We start from the raw sequence: 23,933 nt of genomic DNA, 5'->3' as shown, positions 1-23,933 counted from the left end.
TTTGTCCCTCCCCTGCCCCTCCCCCCCACATGTGCTGTATCTCTCTCAAAATAAATAAATAAACATAAAAAAGGTACCTTGTATCAAGTCTTAACTGTGCATGAGGCAATCAGACAAAAAATAAAATACAAATAACCCAAAGAAAAAAATCACTTTCTTGGTTGATTTTTGAAAAGCATGATACCTTGTTTTCATATCTATAACTGTATAAAGAATTGAATTAGCATTAAAATCAGTGACAAAACATTTTAATTCTTTCTATTCCATTATCATTCTAAAATAAGAAAATATGTCTATGTGTAATTTGATGACAGAAAGAATATTCAATAATTAGCAAGAACACTTAATGGTAAAATAAACATTAACTGTACAAAAGAAGAAATTAAAAATATTTATTACTATAGGTAATCCATGATTTTTATATTTTACATTTCAACTAATATAACATTTGCCAAAGCCAAATGTATGACATCTTTAATTATATAGGCATTTACATGCAGCACACATTGAAAATTAAATATTTCCCTAAAGTAGAGACATATATTTATTACCATAATCTTATTTTGAATAAGATAGAATTAAATGATTCAATGAGACTTGAAATAAGAACATGATCAATGGGGAACACTTTCTTTCTATGAGCCAATGTAGCAGATGCATGAGTCTCCAGGGCCTTTGACTCCTTGCTTTTTTACCTCCTCTCATTTCTAACGTTCATCCCAATCCTAAAAGTCTAAGCACGAAACCTAACTACAGCTGGGGGTAAACTTCCTCTGGGCGTCATTCAAACCACTGACTGCCACTATTTTAGTAGCAGGTTACTTATGTTAGCAGGTAAGAAGATGCTCCTAGTCTCAACCTGGAGCTATGTATGACCTGGTCATGTTTCTGTGACCACCAGAAATGTGCTCCACTTATTGGGTAAGCCCATGTTTATTTAGGAATGAGCCCACATGTGGATCCTATTCTCAGTTATCAATATGGGTTATGTTGAACTTGGAAATTCTATAGATGTGAATGTGTCTTCCCCAAAGTTCCCATTTCTGGTTTATAACTAGAGGTGACACAATGCTTATTCATGAACCAGTGTTAGTAACACAAGAGCAAATGATTGTCTTCTCCTATTGTAGAACAAGATCACTTCTACACTCTCTATGACTGAAAGAGAAAGAGTCTTCATCAGTATGGAAACTGTGCTCTGAATATATGGATATCTGAGCAATAAATTGTTTAATCTAGAAAAATAATCCAAAGTAGATATTGGGTCTAACCATTGACAATTTTGCAAAAGCATAACTTTAATTCAACTTTACAGTCTCATAAAATATTATTACTTCTTTACTTCTTTTTAATTAAGTAATGTTTTTGTGATTATGAATGGAATGAAGTCAAATGGAAGGTTTTACAGAATAAATTGGCAGATACAGTATGTGTTGTTAGAATGTAAGTTTTGATTTACATTTTAAAAATCCATTGACATGGTGTGTTTTATTTTAAAAGATGTACCCACTTGTAAAAAGTAAATATTCTATATCTTAGAAACAGATTACAAATTTGCCATCAAAATAAACAAAATTAATTTTCTTTATAACCAAATGGCAACATCTGACTTTACATCCTGGAACTCAGCACAGGTGAATGAGCGTGATCGTCTTCTAAGATTTGTTGGTCTCTGAGGTCTTCCTTCTATCAAGTCTAAATAGATGTCAGATTTCAGAAAACGTGTGTAACTGTCTTGTTCCATAAGCTGATACACTCTGCTTTGTGCAGCATCAAAGCTGTGTAGGGTGGGTTGGGTGATGCTCTTAGTAATAACTTCTTTGGTGTGAAAATCAAGGTTAACCTGGATGATAATAATAACAAAAAAGCATGAATATGGTCAATCTACTTAAGTAAACACCTTTGAAAAACAAAGTGCAGGACTGATCCAGTGTTGGAGTGGGCATAATGTACTTGAATGTTTGGGTGATTTTCTTTGTTATGGGTCTAGGGATCCAATGATTTACTCTGGGTTGGCATTTCATCAGGGTCTTCTCTTCCTATGCTCCTGGTCCTTCTCACTTCTGCTAATTTAAGATAATGAAACATGGTAAATATCATAAAGACCATCAGGGTAGCTCATTTTCAAAGTGGAAAGTAAGCTTCACAGAAATCAAATTATTTTGAGTGAGGGCAGTGAGTTTGGGGCATATCTAGGATTTCAATGTGGGGCTTTTTTTTTTAAATCACCATGCTCTTTTCATTTTATTATGATGCTTTCTTACAAGCAAATGTGTGCTGAAAATGGAGATCTTATAAAGATATAAAATCTTTCAATGGTTTTATGAAACTACTACTGCTATATCTGATTCTGGTAGAGGTGTTTTCAGGTAAGGGTCTTTCCTTTTCCCTCATAGGTAACACCATAAAACTAGCTGTTTTTAAAAATCCATGTATAAGGTTGGCCATGGGAAAAACAGAATAATGCACTGAAACACAGAACCAACTGAAACATGCTGAAACAAGAAAAACAATCATCATTCCATGTGAAATGATATCCACATAGATGATGCTACCTCATGGACAATAGTAATTTATAGTAAAACAGAACTCTTACCAGTGATAGACTACCAGTTCTACCCCTTTAGCAAAGAAACACTATTTTTTGAACACACAGAAATATAGAAACTCTATTTAAATTACTTTTGAGGGTAGTCAGGTAATATTGGCTAGTTTTATAGCTATTGTTTTAGTAGTTGTATCACACAGTTATCTCACATTGAGCTTGTGGTCAAAGAAAATCACAACTGTTTTTTTACTTGAACCATTGCCAAATTAGGTTTCCCTCAACTATTTATTATGAAATTTTCTTTAGTCTATCTTAAAGTGGAGGAATAATTATTTTGGGGCAATCAAAACTTTGCATTGGTAGATGAGTTCACACTAAAATGGCACATTATAAAAACTTCTTAATTTCTCTTGCCTTCCTCACTTATAGAAATCATTAGTTTTGATGAGACATTGCTTATATTTAGGTTATTAATATGGATAAGTGAATGAATCTAAATGTTGCAAATAATTGCATTGACTCTTAGTCTAGAATAAAAATAACCCCAAGTAATGACTTCAATTATAATTTTATTTCCATGGCAAAGTCTTACAGTGAATTTTGTTTGTATGTAGGAATTTACATTAATACCCATTTTTACTTCAGTGAAATATTGACCTTTTGGTGGAATGTATGAGGATATCAATTTGATCAAGGCAGACTTTCTCAAAAAATTTTTCAAACAGTTTTAAATTTTTACGATCATCTACTATACCTCTTGTGGAGCATCATTCTGTATAAATTTCTCATATATTGCTTTTGCTTTAAGGATAATTTGTTGAGGGTCTTCGCTTTTTTTGAAATCTTCACAGGCTATCCAAAATTCAATGTTTTCCTCACTGAATTCAGTTTTAAGAAATCTGGTAAAAGTCTCTAGTCCATCTACCAAGAAAAGAAGTGATATATTTTAACTATAGAATATTAATGCTGAGAAATTATATTACATAATATTATTTTTTACTCCAAATATTTATTTAAATTCCAGTTAGTTAACATGCAGTGTCATATTGTTTCTGGTGTGCAATTTAGTTATTCATCACTTACATATAAGACTTAGTGCTCATCACAACAAGTGCCCTCCTTAATATCCATCACCTATGGAACCCATCCCCTGCCCAACTCCCCTCCAGTAATGTACTACTTGATATTAAAGTACAATTGCAAATGTTAACAGAATAACTACCTCTTCCCTCTAATGCAGTGAAGTAACACACATCTTGAAGAATATAATGAGGGACATCATGTAAATAAGCTGTAATCTTCACAATTATAAAAGGTAGGTATCATTCCTGTTGAAATGAGGCTGGTATCACACTTAGATCTGAGTAAGAGTGACAAACCCCTATTCAGGACCTTGCTTGGGTTTCTTTCAGATCTCTCAGCGCCTCTCTCAGGGGTGTGGGCGTTATTCTACAGAGTCAAGAAACCATTCTATCTGGAGTTCATCCCCCCAATTCTAGACTATGCTTTTGTATACAGGACCCTGGAATTCCCTATCTAAAAGCTCTGTGTTACCAGGGTTTGCATGGTCTTCTTTCCCTAAATTCATCCACTAAAGGCACACTGACTCAATGGTATGTATATCCTTAGGACAGGACTTAGATCTTCAGGCTGGGGTGTCCAAAAAAATGTACAAAAAGAACTTTCACAGTGTGGAACCAAACCATGAGTGGAAAGAGAAGAAAGGCAGTCCATGTTGATAGAGTAGAACTGTACAAAGTCTGAGAATTTTAAATTTAAACTTAATGGTTACACAGTATATTTGTCTAAATAGAAGGATGAAATATATACATTTTTGACAGTTTGTTAGCTTGATTTATAGCTCTTAAGCATTTAGACATTTAGTATGGAGGTCTCCATTTTTACTTTTTTCCTGAGCTCCTTCAATGTTAGTCATTGGTATCAAGCCTTTTGGAAGATAACCCGGTTTCAAGTTCATATTCAGCCAGTTACTATGTGGTCATGAGTGAAATACTTTTCTTTCATTGCCTCATTTTCTCAATATTTAAAATTAAGATAATGATGATACTTACCAGATAGGGCTGTTTAGAGAATTAAAAGCATTGATTTCAGGTGAAGATGGAGAAGGAGGACCCTAAGCTCATTTTGCTCCACTAATAGCAACCACATCAGTGTAAATAACCAAGATAATGACCTCAGGACTGGCAGAACAGACACTCCACAGCTAAATGTAGAGAATGTAGGGAAGAGGACACATTGAAGTAGGTAGGAAGGAAAGAGACATAGTTAGGAGTCAATGGATCCATACGATTGTAGGAGGAAGGGATGCTGAAGGCCCTGAAAGGGGAGAGAAATGGACCCTCATGTCAGGCACCCCAGGCTCAGCCATAATAGTATAACACACATAACACACATAGAAGACACCCCTAATGCTCCAGGTTCTGCTGAACAGGGAACATCGCACTATAGGGAACCACAAGACTTCTTCATAAGGCCATTACTTTCAAGAGCAGATATAGCTGATTTTCCTAACACATAGAAAGATATACATAGAGCTAGACAAAATGAGGAGACAGGGGCTATGTCCCAAATAAAAGAGCAGGACAAAATAGAAAAATAGACTTGGGGAACTCAGCAATACCATCAAGTATAATAACTTTTTCATTATACAGATCCCAGAAGAAAAAGAGAGAGAAAAGGGGGAAGAAATTTTATTTAAAGAAATAATAGCTGAAAAATTGCCAGTCTGGGGAAGAAAACAGAAACCCAGATCCAGGAAGCACAGAGAGACTCAACAAAATCAACCCAAGGAGGTCCACACCAAGACACATAGAAATTAAAATGGGAAGAAGTAGAGATAAAAAGAGAATTTTAGAAGCATCAAAAAAAAAAAAAAAAAAAAAAAAAAAAAAAAGGAAAACAGTTACATACAAGGGAAACCCTAAAAGTCTATCAGTTGATTTTTCAGCAGAAACTTTGGAGGTCAGAATGCAGTGACATGATATATTCAAAGTGCTAAAAGAAAAAAAACAAAAACAAAAACCTGCAACCAAGAATACTCCATGCAGGAAGGCTAGCATTCAGAATAGAAGAATAGATAAAGAGATTACCAAACAAACAAAATTTAAAGGAATTCATGACCACTAAACCATCCCTAAAAGAAATGCTAAAAGGAACTCTATGAAAGGAAAGGAAAACCATAAGTAGAAGTAAGAAAAGTAGAAAGCACAAAAACAGTAAAAGTAAGTATATCTATAAAAAATAGGTCAAGGGATTAAGAAAATAGAAGGATGTAAATTATGACACAAAATACAAGTATATCACTAAAGTAAGTCAGCAAACCATGAGAGAAGTAAACAAGAGAGGAGAGAATTAAAAGTGTTAAAACATGCAAAGTGCTTAAATCAGTGACTGGCACATAGTATGTATACTGTATGGGTTTCAGTGCTGGTGGTGATGATAATGGTCTTGATGACTATTATTTATTTAAAGTTCAGTCAGGTTAAGTTGTCATAGCTAGAATGTGGCAGGCTTAGAATTCCTCTCTAAGACAAACTGACTTTAAAACTAGTGCTCATTAAACTTTTTATGATATTCTACTTTTTAAAAATTTTTTTTAGATTATATATTTGTTTATTTTGAGAAAGAGTGCTCTGCACTGTCAGCAGAGAGCCTGATGTGGGGCTTGAACCACAAACTGTGAGATCATGAACTGAGCTGAAATGAAGAGTTGGATGCTTAACTGACTGAGCCATCCAGGTGTCCCTGATAGTCTACATTTTTTTGGCCTATATACATTTTAAAACATTAAACTTCTTTATTTTGACAAAATTATAAATTCACATGTTGTTGTAGGAGAACAGAGGTCCCATGTACTCTTTACCCAGTTTTCACCAAGGTAACATCTTCCAAAACTATACAGTTGTTGTTGAACAATGCAAGGGTTAGGGGTGCCATGCAATCAAAAATCCACTTGTAAGTTTTAACTTCTCAAAAACTATCCTGCTAATAGTTTACTGTTGACCAGAAGCCTTACAGCTAATATAACCTGTTGATTAACACACATTTTGTATGTATGTGTATCACATACTGTATTCTTACAATAAAGTACGCTAGAGAAAAGAAACTATTATTAAGAAAATCATAAGGAAGAGAAAAAATGCATTTATAGTATTGCACTGTGTTCATTGAAAAAATCCAAGAGTAAGTACACCTGTGCATTTCAAACCCATGTTGTTCAAGGGTCAAGTGTAATACAGTAAGTATCACAAGTAAGATAATAATATGCCACCATTTGTTTAACTATTTGCCCATTGAAAAACATAAAGAGGCTGGTTTTCTTAAACATATTTTACTTATTAGAGTTATTTTACCCATGGATTATTATAACAACCTTCTAATTAGTGACCCTGGCTCCAGGATTCCCTTATTTCTTCCCACAACCTCTTAGTTTATTATCCACAGTCTGGTCAGTATTATCTTGCTAGTATAGACCTTATCATGTTTCTTCACCATTTAAAATTTTCCAGGTGCCCTTCATCTCTTTCCACTCTCTTTTTCATATTTTAAGATCCAAGAACTTAGAACATTGTGCTACAGTTGCTTGCTTGCTTTTATATCTCATGCTACTTTTTAAGATTCATGAGATGAAGACCCTTGTCTAATTTGCCACCAAATGTCCAACATGAAGAAACCATTCAATAATTACTTACTGAAATAAATGATCTACAAATAATTAAATACATGAGAAAAAATTTCATTAAAAATAAAAAAGTTTTGGAAAATGTTTTGTGTTCTTCATAAAACATCAATTCTATAATAATTAGGAAAGAAATTGTTAAAGCCAGTACGTATAAAAAGGCAATAAACAAAGAAACAAAACAAAAAAATCTTGTCATATTATAAATATGGATACATAAGGTATTAAATTAATAATATATTCATTTAAAAGTCAAAACTTATCTTAGCCTATTGTTATTAAATATTTAATTAATGTTCTAATTTCAAGCTTCTCAGGCAGAATTTTTATTATAATTTTACTTGTTTGAGCAAACAGAAAGGGAGAGAAATGGCAACTGATGCGTTTTATTTCTGAATCTCTATTAGTAAGTTGGAGGTTGGCCTCGTGAGTTTTGCCAATGTGAGCCTTCTACTGAGAATTGGGTCCATGGTGTGTTAACAAGATGACAACATCAATATTCACAACCTTCAAGGTTAGAGTTTGTGGTAAATGCCATCCTATGTAATTTCAGACAAGCTGAAATATTTTCCTGGGGGTACATTGCTCTCTTTTGGATATCACTGTGGGCTATTCAAGCATATTCCTAATTCTATTTTGTATTCCTAACTTTGGTCAACTATCTTATTAAGTAAGTTTGTTTTCATCCCAAATTCTCCAGTGAGCAACACATTAATTTATTTAAAACATATTTATTGGGGCGCCTGGGTGGCTCAGTCGGTTAAGTGGCCGACTTCAGCTCAGGTCATGATCTCGCGGTCTGTGAGTTTGAGCCCCATGGCGGGCTCTGTGCTGACAGCTCAGAGCCTGGAGACTGTTTCAGATTCTGTGTCTCCCTCTCTCTGATCCTCCCCCTTCATGCTCTGTCTCTCTCTGTCTCAAAAATAAATAAACGTTAAAAAAATTTTTTTAAATAAATAAAAAAATAAAACATATTTATTGAGTGCTAATTATATCACAGACATGTTCTCAATACTGAAGAATCCAGCTAAACAAAGTAGACAAAGTTCTTGATTTAATCTACAGAGCCCCATGTTAATAAGAAGACATATTTACTATTAAACTATAAATAAGAGGGCCATGACAGAGTAGCAGGAACCCAATTTGCCTTCTGACCATACATAACCATAAAACTTGACCCAGTATCAAGGCAGGAGTTGTCAAGCATAATACAACTGGTAATAGGAACTGGAAACAGTGTGAGAAAAGAAACATATGAAGTGAGCCCTTTCTGTCTCTCTTTCTGTCTGTGTTCCTCTCCCACCCTCCCTCTCTCTTTCTCTCTCTCAAAATAAATAAATGAAATAAAAAAAAAAAAAGAAACTGACCATGAAGTATCCAAAATATTGGAAGTAGCATGCAAGGACAGTAAAAAAGCTATTATTAATTTGTTGAAGAACATAATAATTAAGGCATAATGAGTAAATAAATGCAAAAAACTCAGCATAGAAACTGAAACTACAGAATCAAATGGAAATTCTAGATCTGAATCTTAAAAATATCTGGGGTCAAAAGTTATTGAATGGGCATGACAACAAATTAAAGAAGAAAGGGCAAGTAAACTAGAACAGAGTTGAATAGAAATTATTTAATCTAAGGAAAAGGAAAGGAGGAAAAGAATAATGACCACACAAAATTATGGGACAACCAGGAAATAAGATGTAATCTATAGATTCCATTTATATCAATGATGACATTACATTTAAATGGACTAAACATTCTGATTAAGAGTCAGAGATGGTCAGATTTTATTAAAAATTAAAACGACTATATATTGGCTATGAGACTCATGCTAAAAATAAAATACCAGGAAGGTAGTATAAAAAGATGAAAATGATTCACAAGGTGTTTTGCATAAGAAATCTGTATAAAAACAATTTGATATGGCTCTCTCTCAGTAGAGAGGGAGGGGAGAAGAAAACAAAACAAAACAAAACAATACAAAACAAAACAAAACAAACCCAAAAACACAATTTGATGTGGCCTGACACAGTGACTTCAAAATAGCGTCTTTCCATTTCGTAATTGTAAAGTAGTAAATAACAATTCTTCATATACATGATCTTAATTGTAGACCTTTAATATATGAAGAGCTTTAATAAATGAAGCAAACTGGAAGAACTGAAAGAAGTAAAAAAATTATAATATAATTGTAGATTTTAATTATATTCATGAATAAATTTATAGAACATGTAGACAGAATATTGATAAAGTAATGTAAAACATTATCAACCAAATTGACCTAATTGCTAATTATAAAACACTTATAAAATTCAAGAGAACAAGAAAAGATTATCCAAGACAGACCACATGCTAGATAGGGTATAAAATAAATCTAAACAAACTTCAAAAGACTGATACCTTACAGAGTATGTCCTTTGCCCACAAGGGTTTTTTTTTCTTAACATTTATTTATTTTTGAGACAGAGAGAGACAGAGCATGAATGGGGGAGGGGCAGAGAGAGAGGGAGACACAGAATCTGAAGCAGGCTCCAGGCTCTGAGCCATCAGCCCAGAGCCCGACGCGGGGCTCGAACTCAGGGACCGCGAGATCGTGACCCCGGCTGAAGTCAGACGCTTAACCGACTGAGCCACCCAGGCGCCCCCGCCCACAAGGGTTTTAATAAAAAATTATAACTAGTAACATAGCTATAAAAGTCTCTATATATTTGAAAATAAAATACACACATAAATTCATAGGTCAATATAGAATTACATGAGAAATTATGATATATTTACAATTGTATTATAATGAAAATATGGCACATCAAAATTTGTGGGGTAGAGTTTAAACAATATTTAGAGGAAAATTCATTACATGTAAAGTTGTACTAATAAAAAAAGGGTATGAAAATCAAGATTTAAGTTTCTACTTTAAGAAGCTTGAAAATAAGAACAATTTAAAACCACAGTAAGTAGAGAGGAAAAATAATTAAAAACTGAGCAGAAATCTATATGAAGGAAAAAAAAAACAGAGAAAATTAACAAAAGCCAAAAGTTGGTTCCTTGAAAACGTTAATAAAATAGAACCCCTAGTAAGCCTGCTTCATAGTAGGAAGCAAATCAGGGATATTACCACATATCTGGCAGATAGTAAAAAGACTGTAAATATTATGAACGACTTCACACCAATAAATGTAACTTAAATAAAATGAGAAAATCATTAAAAAAAGAAAACCTACCCAAAATGACACCGAGGAAGTGAAAAATCTGATTGCCCTAATCCAATTAATAAACAGATTTTATAATAAAAATATTCTCTCTTCTCCCTAAAAAATTTTGGGCCCAGATTTGGTGAATTTTATCAAACCTTTAAGAAAAAGTGTTCTAGTGGTACTTGGGTGGCTCAGGTGGTTGAGCATCTGACTCTATTTTGGCTCTGGTAGTGATCCCAAGGTCATGGGATGGAGCCCTGAGTCAGGCTCTGAGCTAAGAGTGGAGCCTGCTTAAGATTCTATCTCTCTCTGTCTCTTTCTCTCTGCTCCAACCTGTGCTCACATGTGTGTACTCTCTCTCTCTTTCTCTCTCTCTCTCTCCCTAAAAAAAGAGAGAGTATTCTAAAACAGTGGAGGGATGAATACTTTCCCCCTCATTTTAAGAAGCTAGGATAACTCTCATACCAAAACTTGCCTCCTCCAAAATAAATAAAATAAATATTAAGAAAGAAAGCAAAAAGAAAATTACAGACCTAGATCCCTCATGATCACAGATGCAAAGAATCTGAAAAAATATTAAAGACTTAAATTTAGCAATATATTAAGAGAAGCAAGCATTCTAGCATTATGGTGAAAAAATACTGTGAAATAAAGTGATAGCTTTTTTTCCCCCCTTGATTCATTTTCACCTATATTAATTTCTTATACTCACTTCTGTCTAGCACTATTCCTTATGGTCAGTGATGGTGTCTAATATAAAAAGTTCTGAGGCACCTGGGTGGCTCAGTTGGATAAGCAGGTCACGATATCATGGTCTGTGGATTTGAGCCACACGTTGGGCTCTGTGCTGGCAGCTCAGAGCCTGGAGCCTGCTTCAGATTCTGTGTCTCTCTCTCACAGCCCCTCCCCCACTGGCACTCTGTGTGTGTCTCTCTCTCTCAAAAATAAATAAATATTAAAATTTTTTTTTTAATTAAGAAAAAAGTTCCATATTGAGTGAAGCAAGAAGAATGAATCTATTGGTAGAATGAAGGCAATTAAGAGATCTGGCATTTGTGACATGTTTAGAGGTTCTGAGGGCTAAGTGCTGCTTATATGCACTACCACATTTAGCCATTTAACTTTTACAACAGTTGCTTGGGATATGTCTTATATTCATTTTCATAGATGAGGAAACTGAGTTTCAAATAAGTTCAATTTCCCCAGATCTCATTTTCAAACAACAAAACAAAACAAATTGTAGAAGTGTATCTGTCTCAGGAAGGTAACACTTCCTATGGTAGGCAGAGCAACAGCCCTCCACAGATGTCCATGCCCTAATCCCCAAAACCTGTGAATGCATTACCTTACCTGGAAAAAGTGAGTGTGGTTAAGGACCATGAGATGGGGAGAGTATCCTGGATTACCCAGATGGATAATCAAGTCCAATCTAAGCACATAAATCCTTAAAAGCAGAAAAAGGCAGAAGAGTGGGTCAGAGAGATACAACACAAGAAGGACTGTTAATGACTTTGAAAATGAAAGAAGATGATCATGAGCCAAAAAATGTGGTGGCTTCTAGAAGGTGGGAATGGCCATCAGTTTAGAGCCAGCAAGAGAATGGAGACTTTGGTCCAAAACTACAAATAACTGAATTCTGCTAAAACCCTGAATAGCAGGAAAGGGTTTCTCCCCTAGACCCTCCAGAAGGGACAGCAGCCTATTCACACCTTGACTTTTTTTTTCAATGAGACCCATACCATACTTCTGACCTACAGAGTTATAAGAGAGATTTGTGTTGTTTGAAGCCACTAAAGTTATAGTAATTTGTTACAGTAGCAATGGGAAACTAATACAATCCTCAAATGATGCTTTACATTTCACCATTTATTTCTCCTATATATAGAACTTGTCCTCTTTTTATTTTTTAAATTTTTTTTTTCAACGTTTATTTATTTTTGGGACAGAGAGAGACAGAGCATGAACGGGCGAGGGGCAGAGAGAGAGGGAGACACAGAATCGGAAACAGGCTCCAGGCTCTGAGCCATCAGCCCAGAGCCCGACGCGGGGCTCGAACTCACGGAACGCGAGATCGTGACCTGGCTGAAGTCGGACGCTTAACCAACTGCGCCACCCAGGCGCCCCGAACTTGTCCTCTTTGTCATGAAGCATCATTTTTTTTTTAATGTTGTAAGCAATTAAAACATATATTTGAGATACAGGAACAGAAAATGACATGACAACCTACAAGTATTTCCAAAATATTGACTATGGCATCACTCCAACCACAACCATGACAAAAGAATCATGTCTCTACCCACTGCTCCTGCCGCTGGCGTTTTTACTGAGATAAAGAGGGAGATTCTGACATTTTTCTTTCTCAGTAAATTAACACTGAGCAGATGTTGATGTTAACTGTTCGTGGAAAAACTAGGAAGACAAGCAAAGATCGGGCTTACAAGATTTGAGAAGCTATCAGTTAAGACTGACAAGCAACTCAGAACTTGTCTACAGTCACTAGATGCTGGTAAGATAATTCCTGGTTAAACAGAACTTTCTTAAAAAGCTCTTAGTGCTAAGCAGTTCCTGAGTGAGTCAACAAATTCTTATCACTGAGAATAGCAAGAATGATCAATATAGGTGATATTTAACCACTTTCCTAATTTCTTTAGCTCACTTTGTGTTTCATTTTCAAGATTTATTTCTCATGTTGAGCAGTGTGCTTTTCTCAGAAGGTGCAAGGGAAATATGAATGGGTAATGATTCTCTGAAGCATTTTGATACACAGAAGCTTTTCCTCAAATACCTAAAATGTATATGTTTCAGACTAAAAATAAAATTCCTGCTGTCATGGGGTGCCTGGGTGGCTCAGTATGTTAAGCCGCCGACTTTGGCTCAGGTCATGATCTCACGGTCCGTGAGTTCGAGCCCCAAGTCGGGCTCTGTGCTGACAGCTCAGAGCCTGGAGCCTGTTTCAGATTCTGTGTCTCCCTCTCTCTGACCCTCCCCCGTTCATGCTCTGTCTCTCCCTATCTCAAAAAAAAATAAAACGTTAAAAAATTTTTTTAAAAAATCCTGCTATCTTACAATGACACAATAATCTGTTCCAGGTTAAACCTAGTTTAGAAAGAGGAAATAAATTATAAGCTTTATTGGGCTTGTGAATAAAGTTACATTGACCCAAGTGAAGGAAAAAACTTTTCAGATTTCAATTTATTCTATCCACATGACATGCATAAGCATGATTGATCAATTTTTAAATGCCAAATTATTCCTAAAGTGAGTTAATAAATGTCATAATTTTGGGAGAATATGATCATTACTTTTCCTATTAATAGATCTCAATTTTTGCACTAACATCCAAAAGGGATCATCCATATGCCAGGCAACTGAAATTGCTACATATTAAAAATAACTTTCTTCATCTATTTTATTTATGAAACACCTAGTATGAGCCCGAGAACTGTATTATATACTGAAAATGCAATAATATTAATTATAATGGAAGTTTTGAGTGTTTGCTAAGGTCTTGGCACATTGCTATATGACTTTTATTAGTGTGGCTCCATTTAATTTTCATGTCAACCTTGTGGAGTAAGTCCTTTTATACCCATTTTTATAAATAAAGAAGTTGAGATTCAAAGAGTTAAGTTGCCCTAAATTTATAGCTGGTAAACTATAGAGCAGACGTCTGAACTGTAGTGTATTTTGTTCAAAGTTATAAACTGCCATAAAACAACAAAATCCCTAGTGTTGAGTAATATGAAGGTTAATGGACAAGGCACACACTTCTATACCAAGGACTAAGGAAGGATATTTGTGGGGTGATTTATTCTATTTGGAGCAGCCCAGGAAAATCAGCTTGTATGGAATTCAAATTGAAGACTTCAGAAAATAGCACAAATGTTTCTTAAAATACAGTCCTTTAGTAATTCATAAAATATGAGTGTTGACTATATGCCTGCCATTGTGCTCTGAAATATCATGCAAAAGGCCTTTGTTACCATGATTGGTCTTGAGTTTGATATGGACACTCAGAGTGAAGTCCAACTCTGAATAGGAGAAGTGCTATGTGCTAAAAAGTGCTGATAAGTGGGAAAATCAAAGTGAATGGATTTTGTTGGCATATATGAATACAATAAAGAAGAAGAAATACTGATTCAAGAAATGAGTTAATAATGAATGAGGGGTGGCTGGGTCAGTCGCTTGGACCTCTGACTTCATCTCAGGTCATGATCTCACAATCGTGAGTTCGAGCCCTGCGTGGGGCTCTGTGCTGACAGCTCAGAGCCTGGAGCCTGCTTTGGATTCTGTGTCTCCCTCTCTCTCTGCACCTCTCCAGCTCATACTGTTTCTCTTTCTCTCAAAAATAAATAAACATTAAAAAATTAAAAAAAAAATGAATGAGAAGTAGTTCATTTTAAAAGTTCAAGTAAATTACTTTTTAAAAAGTAATATGCTTAACTAACTAGCATTTAAATAAAAACTTAAAAAAAACTTAAAAAGAAAAAACAGTAAAAAGCAATGTTGTGAAAGATTATCCCAGCACATGAGTGACTTCCTGTTTCTCTTACTCTGGGCAGCTGCATTGTCAGGTCATCATGGAACCACTGCTCACACGGACGGAGTAACTGACCAAACAGTCCTTTAGAAGGCAGCAGTGGTGAATGCAGCTGCCATAAGTGCCTGATGGAACCTATTGGGATTAGAATTCACACTGGAAGAAGCTGGCTCAATGTGTCATACAAATATGAAACACTTGTGATTGCATGTTTCTAAATTGAAACGCTGGCATCTGTTGGAGTATTTTTCTGATGCCAAGAAACCAAATGAAACAAAAAGTCAAGAAACTCTGAAGTTGGAAGCTCAAGTACGGTATTACTAGGTTGCATTGTTTCCCCTTTAATATTGGGCTTTATAGCTCTTGACCCTACACAGAATGTTGTGGTTACTTTTGCAATAATGATTTACTTATGTAACCCATTCCTAGTTTTAACTGGATTTTACTTATTTTTATTCTTAAACGATTAAGAAATTGAGTGTTTAGCTTGATTCAGCTTGACTCAGAAATTTAACTTCGCAGAACACTGGAATCCCTTATCGTGCAGAAAATCAGTAACTGAAAATCGGGAAGGGCAAGTTGAAAAGCCACAAGGTAGAAAGTGTAAGGAGAAGTACTCATTTCCTTGCAGCCTTTACTCAGTCAGTAATAAGTATTTTCCACAGTATAATTAGTTTATACTTTTAAATCAAGGGGGTGCAATGACCTATATATTCTATTTCTCTCATCTATTATGAATTATTCCCAGAATTAAGTTTATTTGAACCACAATTCAGGGTGCAAAAAGTCAAGCAAATACTCATTAATGAAAAGGTCAAAAATATCGGAATTATTTGTAATGACTGGAAAAAAGGGTGCATAGGAAAATATACAGTTATGTAGTGGAAAGATTTTCTTATTGATAGAGACTCCCCGCAGGAAATAACATCCTCTTTCACATCCTCAATTATTAATTATGTGAGATGGCTAGAAAAATCTCTATTTATGATCAATTACTCTTCCACATTCCAGGTGTATGCTTATAAAACCCTGCAAAACTTCTGATGTAGTTTACCAGGAACTAAATAAGTTCAAACTCTGACCTGTTATCTTCTCACAAATCTTGTTCTTCCACCTCTTGTTCTCATCTTTAAAAGGCACTGTCATCTTCCTATTTAATGTGGAATAAAATCTAGGGAACTTTGGCTCATCCTTTTTCTTCGTCTCATATCTCTTCACCATCTCACTTTACAACACACATACACATTCAATCAATCACCAAGTTCATCCATTTTCTTTCCAAAATAGCACTTACTGTGAGGTTAGCTTTTATATTTGTAACAACCTTGTGGGTAGTCCATATTACATGTATAGAATTCTACTTTTCTGTCCATCAGAGTTTTCTTACAAACTCTTCCAAAATTTGTCCCCAACTTGATTTTCCAATGTGTTTTTTTAGTACTCTGCCTCAGTGAAAGATAACTGGTTGCTTTTCCAAGTTACAACAAAATCTCCAGCACTTTTCCTGCCTTTTTTTCTCAGCTCAGGAATTATTTTTTCTTCTGCCTGTTGAAACCTTGTACCCATTTATCCAATGTCTTTAAAAATTTTTTGAAAGGCTCCATGATACATTGCAAGTTATATAACATTTATAAAATTAGCTAAGAATTTTCAAACATATATTGATCAACATCATGATTTTATTTTCAAAGATGTCTTACATGGAACATACCTATATACATACAAACACATACATATATATGTAAGTATAATATATATGTATATATATAACTTTATTGGTATTAATTGGTTTGCTAACTTCATATTAATAGCATTTACTTTTATAAAGTCAATCAGTGAATGAGGAGACTGATAACTAAATATGAAATTGGTGATTATGAATTAGATATCATCTGACATTGGTTTTTGATTTATTCATAAATTTTATTTCTATTAAATAGCATTTGGAAATTATTGATTTTTGGAGGGCCACCTGGGTGGCTCAGTCATTTGGGTGTCCAACTTTGGCTTATGTCATGATCTCACCATTCATGAGTTCGAGCCCCACATCAAGGCTCTGTGCTGACAGCTCAGAGCCTGAAGCCTGCTTTGGATTCTGTGTCTTCCTCTCTCTCTGCCCCTCTCTTGCTGTGTTCTGTCTCTCTCTCTCTCTTTCTCTCTCAAAAATAAATAAACATTAAAAACATTAAAAAAAATTACTGATTTTTATATGTATAGTTAAATTATAGACTTTTATGATTCATTTCACAATTCCAGACAAATTTGTCAATAAAAGGGGATGGTGGAAAAAATGTATCCTAATATCTGTATAGAAACAAATGAGGAATATTTTATTTTAGAATAGATTTGAATTTACAGAAAAGTTATGAAGATAGTGCAGTTTCCTTATATCCCACAACCAGTTCCCTCTTATTATTGACATCTTACATTGGTAAGGTACATATATGATAATAAACAAAAACTGAAACTTTTTACTAACTAAAGTCCATACTTTGTTTAGATTTAATTGTATTTTATCTTCTGTTTTTTTAAAAGAGTAAAACTACATTTGAAGAATGAAATTTGGATAAAATAGTGGAATTATTAAATACTCCATGAATTCTGTCGCTTCCATGGAAGATATAGTAAAAATCATGCTTTTTCTGTTTTAGTCTTATCTGTCTATTGTGTGTCACTCTAAGCCATGCTTCCTTTTTCAAATTATGTTTCTCAACAAAGAATTACTTTCTTTTTAATTCCCTAAGTTAAACTGGTTAATGCCCCACGCCTATGATGACTCTCCACTTGGGTGTTCTCTCTTCTTGTCCAGCTGGTGAATTTTGATTAATCCCCTAAAATCTAGCGTAAGAACCATCTACTCTGTGGCTCCATTTCTAAAGATACTAATAATCAGCATACAGTGCTTTAAATATCAGCCATTTTTGTCAAACTAAATACTCAAATTTCCATCGTATTTTGATTTTACATTTTATTATGTATCACTACATTTCCTATTTGCCTAAATTTAATACAATCTCTATTTCCTTTATATAGACATGACATATAGAATTTGAGAAACTTACTCATTTAACCAAAGGAGAATTACATAAAATTTGATAGAGTAAGATCTTTCTTTAAGTGTGTGCATATGTGTGTGTGTGGGGGGGAGGGTACTAATGAGTAAGATCTTTCCTTTTTTTTTTTGGTCTGGAGTCAAGTCAGTAGAATTGAGCTGAATTTAACCATTGTAACCAAAAAGACCTTTTTAGCTGATTATTTTAAGCTTTATTATTTAATATTATGATAAGCTTTGCAATTAAAAATAATTGGATTTTGAGGGATTGATTAAACGAATACTAGTAACATAATTTTTTTGTGAATGCCATATAATTTAATTAGCACTTTGATCATGAACAATGATAATAATGTCCAAGTGGGTCAGTGCTGACTTTTGTTATCATGTTGAACTCTCTTGATTCAAATTGCTATTTTACAGCTCTTTAATATTTCCACCAGCAGAGAAAAGAGAGACAGCAGCAGATTCAATTTTTTCCATTCAGGTTTGACTACTTGCAAAGCAAAATGATTACAGAATGCCAGGGGAGAATTTTCTGTAGGACTAATTAGCCTTGCTAAATCTTTCTTCTCTCTGAGTCGTGAGAATATGATGAAATTATTATGTACCAATTTATTAAGTTCAATAAATAAATACAGCTTATATATTTCTTTTAATTGAAATTTAACCCTGTTGGGAATGAACTGGAAAATAGAAAAAGATTATTAAATTCATTGTTGATAATTCTAATTTTTTCATAATAGCAGTAATAATTCACATTTATGGAGTGTCAGTTACTGGTTTCGTATTCATCATCTCATTTAATCCTGAGAGAAACCCATTCCTATTGGAGTTAAAGACACTGTTATCTCCATTTACAGTTGAAGAAGCTGAAAGTCAGAGACATTAGGAAGCTTAACTAAGATTACGCAATCATTATGTAGCTGAAGAGAACCAGAACTCAAATGTCAAAGGAAACGTGGGCTAACATTTTCTTCGCAACAAATTTGGTTATATTATTTAAGAACTTAATATTTATCAGGTGATGGACTGGGCTGAGCCTCCACAGATGAAATGCTTCCTTGTAATAAACTATCAAATTCCAGAAAGAAAGAAAAAGAAAGAAAGAAAGAAAGAAAGAAAGAAAGAAAGAAAGAGAAAGAAAGAATTCCATTCCTTTTTTCTCTTGCTGTGACTGGTGAAGAGAATAAAGGGGGATGTGTTCAAATGTTGGAAATACTAAGAAATAAGAAAAGAAAGAAATTTGGGGAGCAGAATTAATGATGGAGGAAAGTTTTATATAGATTGTTGTAATTCGTCTTAAGAACTGACAAATTCCTGAACCAAGACAGTGGAGTTAGTGAGAACAAGACAGATTTGACATATATTGAGCAAGAATTGGAATAATAGTTAAAAAATGATTGGATATCGGGGATGAAGAAAAGTGAGCAGTTGAGGAAAGATGTTTAAATTACTCTTCTCCAAAATATGGACTGATACAGTATTAAGGTGAAATAAGGAGAAAGGAGTAAGAAGTTACTTCTTTTTTTTTAGCATCAACTTCTTTCTTATGTCATTTTCATTGATTACATTCTTGCTTAAATGTAAGCCTTGGTTTTTCTACCTATATTTTTCTTTCTCTCAGTCCATATTACAATTCAGAAGTAGAATGTATTTTCATTGGAAGAGGGAAAGTATTCAGGGATGGTGTACAGAAATAGAATTCTTGTGTCAGTAAATTCAGGGAAGCATTAACAGAACACCAAGACCTTACAGAGATGGACAACTAGGAAGGAGAAAAATACAGAAAATGAAGACAGACAAGAAAAGTTGGTGTTTCGTCAAACAGAGCACAGTACTTGAGGCTAAATTACAAGTAGTGCACTCTTAGCTGTCCTAGCAACAGAAACCTCTTTTTCCAACAGAAACCTTAGAATGTGAACTCCACTAGCAATACTATAAACAGTAGAGTGACAGTACAGTAGTTTAGCTAGCCTCATCTTGGAATGGTCTGGGCAAGAGCAAGGAGGGTTTGTGTTTTAGACAAAGAATGAGGTGAGGAACCAGGGAAATTTTGAGATACAAGTAAAGGTGGTGCACTTGAGGAAGTGTGTAATGGTAAAGTGTTTCTGAAACAACTCTGCTTGGTTGCTGAAAATGATCAACCCTGTGGTTCACAGACCCATCGTTTACTCAGTTAAACTTATCAATTTTGCTTCGTGAAAGGAATCATGGACTCAATAAAGACAAAAAATGCTCACATCCCTGCTGCTTTATGTAAGTTGACACTAAAGAGTAACAATCTAGGCAGCCTATCTTCTGACTCATGCTTTATCATAGTGTTGAATAGTCAAACAAGGACTCAATATTTGTCCTCACCTTCCATGTCACCTACAAAACTCATTATAAGAGATTATTGATACAAAGAGTGAAATATTTACAAAATTTGGAAAAATAAGTATTTTCATGAGGGTTTCCTGAATTTCCAATAAAAGAATTTCTTTACATTTTGGATCACTTAAAAATAAAAGTAACATAGGATAATCAAGTATTTAAAAAAAAACAAGGATTGGGAAACCTGGGTGGCTCAGTTGGTTAAGCAACTGATGTTGGTTCAGGTCATGATCTTGAAGCGTGGGACTCTGTGCTGACAGCTTGGCGACCTGAGCCTGCTTCGGATCCTGTGTCTCTGTCTCTCTGCCCCTCCCCGACTCATGCTCTGTCTCTCTCTCTCTCTCAAAATAAATAAACATTAAAAAAAATTTTTAATAAAGAAAAAAAAGGATCTTAGGGTCCCTGGGTGGCTCAGTCAGTTAAGCATCTGACCCTTGATCTCAACTCAGGTCGCAATCTCATGGTTTGTGAGTTCCAGCCCTGCATCAGGCTATGCACTGTCAGTGCAGAGCCTGCTTAGGATTCTCTCTTCCTCTCTCTTTCTGTCCCTCACCTGCTCTCTCTCTCTCTCTCACACACAAAATAAATAATAAATAAATATTAAAAATAAAAAAATCCAAAGACCTCATTAAAAAAATCAATAAATGAAAAATTTGAAACTGTTAATCATGACACAAAGAGGTAATATTTCAACCACAATAAGTATTTCTCAGCAAAATTAGAATATTGAAGAAATACTTTCCATTTGTTGACTATTCTTTTAGTTATTTCTCTTGATCAGAAACTCAGATTGCCGTCAATTACCAATCAGACTACATTTTTATTGCAGCCTGTTTTGTATAGTTACATGCATATGTTGTGCAGTTTTCCATTAAGATGTAAAGCATTTGGGGAAAATACCACTAACCTTTATGGGAAAGCAGTTTGTCAAATGATTCACCCCATATCACTGCTTCTTCAGGGGAGACTCTGTTCAAGAAACAAAATGTTTATAATGGAGTATGCAGAAAGTCTGTTTATGGATCTGCTCTAACATATGCTATTACACTGCTCTTTTCAGTCATATTTCATGGGGTTTCTTCTTTTATTATTATTCAATGAAAGTTGTTTTTACATTGGAAACTTCAAAATCATTGGTCAAGTTTAACATATAATAAAATAACATTCATTATTTTCTCATGAGTGTACAAATCATTTTATTTAAAATTAATCATGTGTTAGGTTAAGAACAAAGGAAAAGAAATCAGGTCACTTATCTTTTTTATTTTTTTAAGAAAACAATTTATTCATTTCTGCATATCCAGTTTAATTCAACAATTAGAAGAACATAAACTGACGGTGTCTTTTAGTCAAACTTTTTAACTGCAATTTCCTTGAAGCTCTTACCACAATATGCAGCAATTTAAAAAAAAAAAAAACAGATACAGGAAGTTTGGCTAATGAAGTTCTAAAGGGATAAGAAATATATTTAAAAAGCTGCAATACAACAAGTATTTTAGAGTTATAATTTACAGAGTATAATATATTTGTTTTGGATCTTTTATTGGTCATATTTCATTTTTGGAAGAATCTGTATTATACTAGTAGATAAGGTTATTTCATTTTCTGTTTGAATTGAAGAAATGGCCTAAAGTGACAAAACATCCCTTTTTGTGCTTTCTTTCTTTTATACCTAGAGGAATTTTTTTTTCAAACTACTAAAGGAAGAGATGAATGGCTCTCCTCTATGACAATATTACATTGTGAAAACTCTTAAATTAATGAGTATTTCATCAGTTAATAAGGAGTAAAATATATCATTTAAAATTGACAGGTATAAAATTTTAAAAGAGCACCTTTAAATTTTTATAAGGTTATTTAATTTGAGCTATTAAAATAGTTTAGTTTTATGGAATATTCCTAGTTTTTTTGAAATGAGATCTCTAACCTTCCTTATATTACGGTGTAATTTCCAATAAAATGCAAATCCCTAATTTCCTCTTTCTTAAACCTTTAATGTTAGAATCAGCAAAATCTCCCCTGAAATAATTAAAAGTTATTCACCTTGTTTCTTTGGCCAAGTTCCCAGATCTGCTGGAGGGGGGTTCTTCATGAAACTCAAGTTTCTGCACAAGAAGACTTAGCCTATTTCTTTTTTCCTTAGCTCTGAAATGAAAACGCACCAGCTTCAGGACTATTTGGATGACAATTAAAATCTTTCTTTCTGACTGTCGAACAAATTTGGAATTGGTAATCACCTGAACATCCCTTCTCATCCACCACCCACTCTCCACACACTCAAAATGGTTTTCCTAATGAATTTCATTCAATTTGTGGAGGAATTAGGAGAGCATATGTGAAATATATTTGTTTTTTCCCACAGTGACTAGGAAGTATTTGAGGCTATATTTTAATTAAGATTGTTATTACTTCTTTTGTGTGGTTAAAATTGTTGCATTAAAAAAAATAAAAACACTTTAGATTTGACAGTTGTTTATGCCTAACAAAGAGACCTTTTTCCTCCAGTTTTAACAGTACAGTCAATATATTTTCAACCAGATATTTTAAAAACAACTGCTAACAAATATTCAACATCAATCATGTTTTTAGAAGTATAAAACTGGTTTTACCTGATTTTGGCTTCTTTGCTGGTTTCTTCTTTTCCTAAACCATGTATTAACTTGAAAAAAGCTTTTTCCTTTGGTTCACACATATTTAATTGAGAAAAGAAAACCAAAGATGTTTCCATCTTCTTTTTCTAAAAGGAAGAGATGTCTAGTTTATTACATCTTTCACTTGTTAATGGTATTTCACAGTTATACATGGTACAATAAAAAGTTATCTCAACTCTGTCAGCACTGCCAAAGAAAACCCCCAAAAAAACAATAACGAAAAAAGAGTCCAGAGCTGTGTGTCTGCCTCTACAAAAAAGTAGAACTGAGGAACTGAAGTGCAATTTGGTTCTGAGTTGTTTAGGGAAATGATACTACAAATTTGCAAAATGACTCTTGGTCCCGAAGATAAAGACTAGTATTACCACAGTGGCACTTCTCTTTCTAGTTTGTGCAACCAGAATGATGCTTTAATCGGCCCAAATGACACTGTCATTTCCCACAGGAACTTTTTAAAACATCTTTAAATGTGTATAGTGTGTATTCAGATATGGGGTGGTGAAGTACTACATCAAACATTAGGAGATATTTTCCCTTGTTCTTAATTTTTTTTTTTTTTTTGCATATTTTAATTACAAGGAGTTAAGTAAATTTCATTTACTTGACATAATGCTATGTAATGTAAATTACCTTTGATTAACATATTGTATCAAAATAAGAATATAGATCATGGAGTTTTATAGTTGAAAGAGACAGTAGAAAGCATTTAATTCAATAATTTTTAAGCATAGTTTCATGGAATGATTTTAGACATTTAAGAAATTTTTAAGCAGTCCATGGTAAAAATGGGGATAAAAAGATAATATGTAAATTTTTTCTTAAACTACATATATATTAATATGAAGGATTTACTTATTTTGAAGTTGCCCTTCT

The 23,933-nt window shown here is 34.0% G+C and overlaps 1 protein-coding gene across 1 annotated transcript; it reads right to left on the bottom strand.

The window, feature by feature from the left end:
• Positions 1-378: 378 nt before the first annotated feature.
• RGS18 (regulator of G protein signaling 18) lies at positions 379-23,375 on the bottom strand. Its single transcript, XM_025927858.2, has 5 exons — positions 23,019-23,375; positions 22,453-22,554; positions 21,317-21,378; positions 3,303-3,469; positions 379-1,843 (listed from the first exon to the last, which is right to left on the bottom strand). Exons 1-5 carry the CDS (start codon positions 23,135-23,137, stop codon positions 1,586-1,588), a joined length of 708 nt encoding a protein of 235 aa, XP_025783643.1. The 5' UTR covers positions 23,138-23,375; the 3' UTR covers positions 379-1,585.
• Between the last annotated feature and the right edge of the window lie 558 nt (positions 23,376-23,933).

The sequence above is a fragment of the Puma concolor genome, chromosome E4, assembly GCF_028749965.1.
Source record: "Puma concolor isolate L17-30 chromosome E4, mPumCon1.1.hap2, whole genome shotgun sequence".
Taxonomy (NCBI): Eukaryota; Metazoa; Chordata; class Mammalia; order Carnivora; family Felidae; genus Puma; species Puma concolor.
The sequence above is the reverse complement of the archived record's forward strand: the minus strand, read 5'-3'. Positions and strand labels throughout refer to the sequence as shown.

Coding starts and splice junctions, on each gene's coding strand:
- RGS18 (XM_025927858.2), bottom strand. CDS start 23,137: ATGGAAACATCTTTGGTTTTCTTTTCTCAATTAAATATGTGTGAACCA. Junction 21,379..22,452: donor AACTTGGCCAAAGAAACAAG/GTGAATAACTTT, acceptor TTTCTTGAACAG/AGTCTCCCCTGAAGAAGCAG. Junction 1,844..3,302: donor AGAATGATGCTCCACAAGAG/GTATAGTAGATG, acceptor ATTATCATCCAG/GTTAACCTTGATTTTCACAC.